Source organism: Bombus affinis, chromosome 6 (genome assembly GCF_024516045.1).
Source record: "Bombus affinis isolate iyBomAffi1 chromosome 6, iyBomAffi1.2, whole genome shotgun sequence".
In the NCBI taxonomy this organism is placed as follows: Eukaryota; Metazoa; Arthropoda; class Insecta; order Hymenoptera; family Apidae; genus Bombus; species Bombus affinis.
The window spans coordinates 15,995,536-16,004,974 of NC_066349.1; the positions used below are offsets into that span (position 1 = coordinate 15,995,536).

The following is a 9,439-nucleotide window of genomic DNA, read 5'->3' on the forward strand; positions in this document are numbered from 1 at the left end:
TGTTTTAATATTAAAACGACATTACACATTAAAAATTTATTTTTGCTTTCATATAAATCGGCGAACGTTTTATACATTGGATGCGACGACAGATTATATTTATTTGCGTGATAGTATCGAGTAATTATTTAACATATTAAATAGTAACGTAAATAAGAAGAATGTCGAAATATTATTGTCTCTATCATTTAATCAATATTTTATCGCAGTTAACAATTTTTGTCGAAGGCATAAAATTTAATTAAAAAGTAAAATGATAGTTTTTGTACCAGATGCATATTACTATTTAAGCAGCTCTACAAACGATATGTTGTCTAAATTTAGACTCTTAGCTTCGATCGTGTTTTCCTGAAGAGATGTTTTGGGTAAGAAGGATTGACGGCTACGTTTCCATTTCCTGATGTCAACAGTATCCAGTTGATGTACGCGTTTAACATGTGTTCGAAGATTGCCTTTTTGCGTAAAAGAATATTCACAGTACGAACAAGCGTAGGGTCGATCGCCAGTATGGTGTTTTTGATGCATCTGTAGAGTTGACTTTTGGGCAAATGATTTCGTACATAGATCACACTTGTATGGCCGTTCACCCGTATGAATTCGTTTATGTCTTTCGACTTGATACGGTTTTGTAAATATTTTCCCACAAATGTCGCATTCCTTTTTCGATGGATTCCCTTTAATCGTCGGTTTATTGGCTACTACTGGTAACGTTTCTTCTGTAATCACCTTTGAAAATGGTTCCAGCTGTCGTTCCAATGAAGGTGTCACGGTTGATATCGCTAAAAGACAATTATTTGCTGGCGTTTTTAACATTTGTTCTATATGAATTTCATCCTTGGCATGTTGTTCATTAGTATCAGATACGACGTTGGGTGTTGTTAGTGCACACCCAGTATCGGGAACCCCAGCCGGTCGATGCTGCGAATTGTTAGCTGGTGATGCAGATGATTGTGACAACAACGATTCTTCGGTTTGTATAGTAACAAGACCATTTGTCAGAAGAAAGTGTAAATTCGTAACTAACTGATTGTTTTCGTTTATGGACACTATCGTTTGATTGTTGTTCGATACGATACCTTCTGTGTCGAAATTAATTTGATCAGATAAACAGGAAGCAGCTGTTTCAATACTATATGCCTCTAAATGGGACGTTAATCCTGCAACTGCCTGTGATAGTTGCTGTTCTTGTGCTATTTGCTGTTTTGGCTCGAAATTATTCATTTTCTCTTCTTTTCCGTCACATTTCTCAAGATCAGTCGCTACTTCAGCTATGACTGCAACCTTCAAATGTTTTTGTTTTCTCTTTGGATTATCTTTGTGTTCGCGTGCATGTTTCAATAAGTGTACTTTCCTATGGCCGGATGTTCGAAATCTCGAATCGCATATAGGACATCTAAATGGTTTCGAACCTTCAGAAACATTGATCAAAATTTATTAAACAATTTACAAAAATATACGAAAGAAATAATCGATACTACTTATTTATGTATAACATATTATTATTATAACATATATTATTATTATTATACAGAATGAAAACTTGAATAGTAATTATTCAACTTACCGGTATGTAAACGCATGTGAACTTTCAAGCTACCTTTAGTCGCAAATAAACTATTGCACACATGGCAACGAAATGTCTTTTTTCCCGTATGAACTTTTGTATGAGAATCCAAAGTACATTTTACGGCAAAACTTTTACTGCAATAATCGCACTTGTATGGTCGTTCTCCTGTGTGTGTGCGTACATGTCTTATAAGATCGCTTGGTTTGCGGAAAGTTTTCGGACAATATTTACATTTGTTTGTATACTCTTTTCGTTCCTTCTTTTCCAACAATATCTATATTGCGTATAAAAAATTCAGTTAATAATCCTTTGTCAGCGTTCCGTTTTGCTACAATGTAGCAACAACTAATAAGAAACTTACTTCTACTTGATCCATTACTTCTTTTTCAGCTACTGTATCCAACAGAACTTTCTCAGAAACGGCAGAATCGGGCTCCATCATAATATTATGTAATGGTGAATGATCATTTGCAATCCGTGGTTGATGCACTTCCGATAAAAACGTCGAATTATCTGAATTATCATTTATCCCTGAAGCATTCCATATTGAAGTTTCATGAATTTTACTATGTGATAGCAATTGGATTCTATTGTTAAACTGCTTCTCACACGATAAACATTTAAATGGTCTACAAGAAAACATAACAAAGTACAATAATCAATTATAATTCATGTCAATGTAATATTTTTTTCAACACTCACTGCTTGACGGCATGAATCTTCGAATGTCTATTTAATCCACCATTTGTGTAAAATTTAGAAGAGCACTCCGTGCACTGATATTCCTTCGTTCCGCGATGGCTTGTCAAATGTTCCTTACGCCAAAAAAATTCCTTCATTAAACTTTGACAACGTCAACAATTAAATGTGACGGAGAACACGCGCGGACCGAATTAGCGGAAAATAACGACTAGAAGAAGAAAGAAAACATCTATTATTTATTTTAAGATATTTACCTTTAAACCAACTGTCGTGAATCCTTGCTGGCTACACATATGACACTGTAATAGCGATTGTCCACGGGATATTTTGCCCGTAGCGGTTTTAACGATTTCTGGAACATCGGATGACAAAGCGTGCATATTTGATTGAATCTTGAAATCTTGTGATGTTCCCCGAAAGTCTTCTCTACGCAAATTGAATATTTGTTTTCACTGTAATTGTTTCTGATTTGTTCGCGATAAATACATATATTAGAACAGCATATGTGTAGAGAGGGTAGAAAACTGAGAAAAGAAACTAACAAAAACTTACGTAAAGAATATCGGGTTTATTATACATTGTTTGTGAATACTGTTCTTCTGGGTTTCTTCTACAGTAAATTCATTTGTTATATTCTCTTTTTTGGAGAAGTTTGGCTGAGAAACAAATACAACCGCTTGCACACCAGACTTTTCTGATTGTTCAACATTTATGTTATCTGGTGTTGTAACACAAACAGAAAGACGATGTTCATCTTTTACATTCCTAGGTAGTATACTCGCCATACTAGTTGAATTTCTTGTATCTAGTCCAATGTCAATTTCAGTATCCGACTAACAGATAAGATCTTTATTGGTTTCACATTCTCTGTAACGAAGACAATTTATAGAAAAAGAAATCTTTATCTTACTTGCAAAGTAATATGGTCCATCTCAAATGAATCTAATTGCGTCGAAAATACATGTTCTCCAGCTGATTCTACGTTACTATTACAGTTACTGTTATTGTTATTTTCATATATAACATTCAATACAGGTTGCTGTTGCTCTTTCATGTGACTAAAATCACTCGTGTTTGTACTACTCGAATGTCTCGAGTGATTACCTCCCAAGTTAAGATTCATCCCGATATTAAAAAACTGCTGATTCAAAGTTTCTTCTATTTCTCGTATACTTTCCTATCGAAACAAAACAGATTTAATGCCGAAGAGTAATTAGAACGAACTCCTTTTACTTTATTTACTGACAACTTGGCACTATGATATACAATACCGGTGTAAGTGTCTGATCGCCAGAGTAAACGGGCAACGTGACTGAACCGGCTTCATCAGCTTGTAATATTGGTGAATTTTCAAGATTTGTTACAGCTATTCCTGCTACATTTTCTAAGAACAAAAGAAGAGAAATGTGCATACAAGATCATCAAGCTTATATAAAATAAAAAAATATGATTTCCTGATACGTATAATACACATACGAATTTGAAACATACGATTAATAAACGTTGTAGTATCGCAATTTGTTGCTAAAACTGGTCTTATTTTTTCCTTTCCTTCAGTTATATTTTGAAACTCGGAAAAAGCTTGTGAAAGGTCTGATCCGAGCTGTGATTGAAATGACAATTCGACCGATCCAAGACGAGAAAGTGCAAGATTATCTGAAAACGTAGAAGAGGAAGTTGTGACGGTGGTAGGGGTGGTACTGGTAGTGGCAGTGGTAGTGACGGAAATGTTGCTGGTAATAGTGTTATTAATCGTAGTGATAGAGGCAGAAGAGGAGGAAGACGATTCAAGAGCCGCTTCTTGTTTAGAACTTTCCTTCATATTTGACTTGTCTGAAGCTTGTTCTTGTATTCTGATTTTCTGTTGTTCCAATTGCTACGAATTCAGAGAAAAACATAATGTTTCATCGTTAATGACGAATCTAATTTTTTTCTTTTCTTCTGTAATAGATACTATACCCGTTGTGCTAATTCATGCTTATGTATTTTCATGTGTTTCCGACAATTGACGTAAGTTTTGAAAGTCTTGTGACAATAAGGACACATGAACGGTCTTTTATTACTGTGAGTAACCAAGTGTCTTTTCATACTGCTTTGTGTAGAAAATTTCGCATTACAAAGAGAACAACCGTATGGTCTCGAATCTTCGTGAGTATGCAAATGCGATTTTAGAACACTATTCGATGTAAATCTCCTGAAACGATTTAAAACGATTTATTACTTGTTGAATAATACTCTTGTTAACAATTTATGTGCACAAAAAGAAAAGAGAAACAAGGTATAAAAGAAATTTATTAGATGCATATTTTAAAGGAAGAAAGAGGAGAGATAATAAATCGGGAAAAAATATTTGCGTATGTACCTATCGCATTTTGTGCATTTATATGGACGTTCTCCAGTGTGGCGGCGATGATGTTGCTTCAAATGACTGATTTTTCTAAATGCCGCCTGACAAATCCAACATTTATGGGGTCTGGCCTGATCAGTAGATGTATCATGAGCACGTTTTTCCTTTCCCGAAGATACCACGGAAATTTTATTTCCTGTATCGCTAATTACCAACGGTTCTTGCAAGATAACTTGAGGTACTAAACTTTCTGCTTCCGGTGATAATTTTAATTTACCCTTTATTTGATTTTTCGATTGATCAGTAGGATAAATGTCAGCATCAATTACTGTATATGTGTCGGGATCCTTATCATTGTCAGTGGTTTTATTTGAACAATTTTCGGACTTTGCATGCAATCTATTATAAAAGGCTTATTTGCAAGTCATCCGATTCTATTATAAGAGAAAATGTAACAATCACTTACCTAGTATGTGCAATTAAACTACTATGGCACACGAATGCTTTCTCGCAGGAACCACAAGCGTAACGTTTAACACTTGAATGCGTACGTTCGTGTGCTATCATAGTAGATTTCAAAGCGAACGAACGATAACAGTGGGTGCACTAAAGATACAAATAATTATAAATGTCAAAAAAAAAAAAGATCTACGATAAAGTAAGTAAGAAAAGATTTCCTCAAGATATGTAAAAAATGTTTTAATGTGTACATATAAGTACCTTGAAAGGCTTTTCTTGAGTATGAACACGCAAATGACGTATCAAATCTGACGGTTTTTTGAATTCTTTGTGACAAAATGTACACGCGTACCATCTCACGTTTCCTACGCATCGTTGTTTTATTGTCAAATATTTTCTAAAGGAATAGCAAGAAGGAAAAACGATTTATATCGACTATTTGATTTTTACAATACACTTGCTTTTAACAATAAACTTGCTTTTAGGTACATATAAAACGGATTACCTCGTATCACCATCAGGCGCTCGATCCAATAATGTTACAAAATTAACACGAGCTCCAAATTTCTTTATCTCTGATATATCGTCAATAAACAAAACATAGTTAGTTACTAAAAATGATTATGCCATAATCTTGTAGTTTATCGAGTGCAATGCGTACCTTCAGAGGCAATTTTATTTTTACTAGGAAGACCACTGTTTTTCAATGCTTGTTGTAAAATATCCTTTTTCGTTACGTTTTCCGATAATAAACGCGGTTCGAAATTTGACGATTCTGTAGTTTGATGAATGTCGGATTCTAAAGATGCCAGTTGTGTTATAACACTATCAACTGTTGCACGTATATCAGACTCCACGGTATTACTCGAATGAGTATTGTCATTAATGCTATTCTCCTAAAAATGTCATTGCACATCGATCTAATGATTTCAATGCATTGTAGCATTAATAACAAATGAACTGAGAGACATGTCAAGTAATAATTTTGATCATAAATTACCTCGTTTACATCGGTATGCATACGTTTCATGTGACCATTCAAACTTCCGAGTTTTTTAAACACGCATGAACAATAATTACATCCATATATAGGTTCTCCCTCTGGGACATTGTGAACTCTCATTATATGAGCGTTCAAATTACCTAGAAATATTCATATTTACATATAAATAGTAGTAGGAATGACTCAAAGAATAAATAAATAGCAATAAATTCAATCGTAAACAGTTATTGTAAAAAATTACCTTTCTGACTAAACTTGGCGTTGCAAAACTCACAAGCATGAGGTCGAATACCATTGTGTTGCCACGTATGAATTTGCAGCGAACTCTTTTGCGTGAATGCACGACCGCAGTCTGTACACTTTGAAATTAAACAAAATTTAGATCATTTATCATCCAAAAAATACAATTACACGAACTGAAAATTAGGTTACTTTGAAAGGTTTTTCACCAGTATGCACTCTAATATGTCGCATCAATTGACTTGGCTTTTGAAAAGACTTCAAACATATGGTACACTTATACATTGTTTTGTGTTTTGTCCCTCTTTTCGTTTGTTTTACTACTTTTGTCTGCAACTAAAGATGAAATAGTGGTACATATTATATCAACCTCGCCAGAATCCTCTGGGAATCGTCACTTGGAATACATTTGACACTGGTAGCATCTTACCCTATAGTGCTCACGAATATGAAGTCTATATAAGGCGGGTTGACTGAACTGTTTATTACATAATTTACATTTTCGTACTTCTTCAATCGTCCACTTTTCCCCATGTAGCTTTAAATGTGCATCTAATTGAGTCTATAATGTTCAAGATTAAAGTATATCATCAATAATTTTTAATTTGCTATTGATTTTCGAAAGAATAACTATTTTCATTTTTATTTTCTTATTTTAATTAAGACAAGGTTATATTGTGAATAAATCAATTAGCAATTGAAATGTTTATTAATATTAATACCGACCTTTGTCGAGAAAGCATCTTCGCATTCTGTACAGAATAAGTTTTCTTCTTTTTCATGTAACAACATATGAGACTTTAAGCTAGCCATTCTTGCAAATTTTTTCCCACATTCTGGACATTTCGGTTCACCTGTATTATGCGTTGCCATGTGAAGTGTAAAATTTGTCTGCAACATTAATATAAAATAACAAATAACAAAATTTCTATCTAGAGTATACATTCCATTATATAATATGTTAACGTTGAAAGTATCAAATGAAACATTGAACGAAGAGGAATAGAATTATTACTACCGGCACGTTGAACGATGCAGAACATTTTGGACATCGATGTGGTTTTTCTTCTGCATGATTTTCCATATGTTTCCGATATAATGTTTGTTTACCAAATTCTTGGTGGCAAATATCGCATGTTAAACTATCTGTATCCTAGTGCAAAAAAAATTTGTTCTCTGTTACCTTTATACCATATAATAATTGAAAGAACAAATACATCATATGTAAATGGATTATTAATTGCACATATAATTTATTTGTAATCGCATATGGGAAAATAAAATGTAAGCAATTTCAAAATTACTTGAATTACTTGCAAAGAAATTGCTTTGTTTTTCTTGGGCCTTCCAGGGCTATTTTTTTTCACAGATGTATTAATTGGCTTCTGTTTACAAATTTTTCCATCATTTTCACTAGCTATTGAATCATTCGAAGAAAGAGACTGATATTCTTGTGTAACTGTTTCCTTGCATGTTAATTCTCTGCATGATGGTAACTTTATTTGATCAATGCTATTAGGCTCAGTCTCAAAATTTTGTGTTGATTGCTGAAGTTCTGACTCATTGACAATATTTTCAACGCTTATTTGAAAAACAGGCTGAAATAGCAAACAATTGAAAAATAAAAGCTTTTTCTGTAAGATAAATAACGAAGCATAAGATAACAATGTACCGAATGTAATATTAGATTTCCATTAAAATTTTTTACATCTACTAGTGGTGATGCTGCTTCACTTTGTCCAACAAGCATAACTGGAGTTGCAACAATTTCCAACATACCGTCTTTATGTTCTGCAAAGTTTAGAATGAATTGCTATAAGTGTTTGTTGCGAACATTTCCAATTTTATTGTCACAAACTCTTACCAGTTACTGCTAGAAGCGTTCGACCATCTTCAGTAGCAACGAGATTTATAGGTATTGTATCGACATGTGAAGGAGATTCTGTAACTACACTGTGTCGCGTCAACATTTTTTCTTTATTTCAAAATGATATACAACTCGTAAAGAAAATAATTCTTTAGATACAATCGCGCATAATGAGGAAAACGGTGATGACAATTCTGAACCACTAGGCACATTCACAAAGATTTTTCATTGTATTAGATACTCTACGATAGTTTTGGTAGAATTCAAATGTTCGAATTTCTTTTGAAAAATGCATAACTTAATTTTCCTAGTGGACTTAATCAACTTAACCTATACTTTTACGATATGAAAGGTTAACTTGAATGATAGGTATCATTAACCATTGACTAAACATAAGATAGACCTGACATTATATGGAACTTTGTATCTCATGTTCTGAAATACCGACCTCAAAAAAATCCGAGTATATAAGATAGGTATAAAAGGGAAATGGGAAGAAGTCTCCTGGAAGAACTGTATACCTGATTGGTTTTTTTTACAGACTCTACACAGTCATAAAGTTAAGCACGTGTATTGGCCGAACGTGTCACACAACAAATAAAACAATGTATCAACGCGTGTAACGGTAGCGATAGAGAACAGTACAGTATCTCTTACACCTCCTTCGTCCCTGTGTTGTCTCGTGAAATCTTTTTACAGTTCCGCATTTTTACTTCCACGTCTATTATAGTGGCATCTTTAATAACGTGTCTTGAAAATGATAAGAGGATCATGTTACCTTCATACATATTAAATTACATATTAGATCTATTCTCTATTTTGTCTATGGTCGTACATTTCACGATGATTACTTATCATACATAGATCTCGTTAATAAAAACGTGTCTCGTGAAAAACGAACATGGAAGACGATAAATTTCTTGTTTTTGTAAATCAGGTAGAGATGAGTACCGTTTTTCTTTAGACATATCTATAGAATCCAATACTATGGAGCAAAATCATAAAAATGTGATAATAATACGTAAATACTACGCACTCTGGCGTTTTTAAAAGTTTGATGTTCATTTACAATCATTCAAAACCACAAATACAGGACACTTTCATTTCAGATACCTTCCTTTATCCTCTAAAACTAATTTGAAACTTTTAACATTTCTAAATTTTGCGTAACTGTACTTTACTTTTGCCCAAAATTGTATGTTTTTATTTTATACAGAAGTTCGTGTCTTTTGAAAATCGACGATAATAGAGCAA

At 33.5% G+C, this 9,439-nt stretch overlaps 1 protein-coding gene across 3 annotated transcripts; it reads right to left on the minus strand.

The window, feature by feature from the left end:
• Positions 1–21: 21 nt before the first annotated feature.
• LOC126917377 (zinc finger protein 236-like) lies at positions 22–9,004 on the minus strand. Of its 3 annotated transcripts, none has more exons than XM_050724145.1 (24): positions 8,183–9,004; positions 7,991–8,109; positions 7,623–7,916; positions 7,337–7,471; positions 7,045–7,209; positions 6,749–6,880; positions 6,511–6,654; positions 6,320–6,437; positions 6,076–6,218; positions 5,737–5,971; positions 5,581–5,650; positions 5,337–5,472; positions 5,083–5,222; positions 4,632–5,015; positions 4,229–4,463; positions 3,761–4,145; positions 3,541–3,653; positions 3,180–3,446; positions 2,822–3,102; positions 2,524–2,695; positions 2,270–2,382; positions 1,929–2,196; positions 1,565–1,841; positions 22–1,409 (listed from the first exon to the last, which is right to left on the minus strand). In XM_050724145.1, exons 1-24 carry the CDS (start codon positions 8,286–8,288, stop codon positions 283–285), a joined length of 5,559 nt encoding a protein of 1,852 aa, XP_050580102.1. In that variant the 5' UTR covers positions 8,289–9,004; the 3' UTR covers positions 22–282. The 3 variants fall into 3 exon arrangements, with proteins under 3 accessions (XP_050580102.1, XP_050580103.1, XP_050580104.1); XM_050724146.1 differs by having other exon boundaries at positions 7,632–7,916; positions 8,183–8,993; XM_050724147.1 differs by lacking the exons at positions 7,991–8,109; positions 8,183–9,004 and having other exon boundaries at positions 7,636–7,755.
• Between the last annotated feature and the right edge of the window lie 435 nt (positions 9,005–9,439).

Coding starts and splice junctions, on each gene's coding strand:
- LOC126917377 (XM_050724145.1), bottom strand. CDS start 8,288: ATGTTGACGCGACACAGTGTAGTTACAGAATCTCCTTCACATGTCGAT. Junction 4,464..4,631: donor AAATGCACAAAATGCGATAG/GTACATACGCAA, acceptor AAATCGTTTCAG/GAGATTTACATCGAATAGTG. Junction 3,447..3,540: donor GCGATCAGACACTTACACCG/GTATTGTATATC, acceptor TTGTTTCGATAG/GAAAGTATACGAGAAATAGA.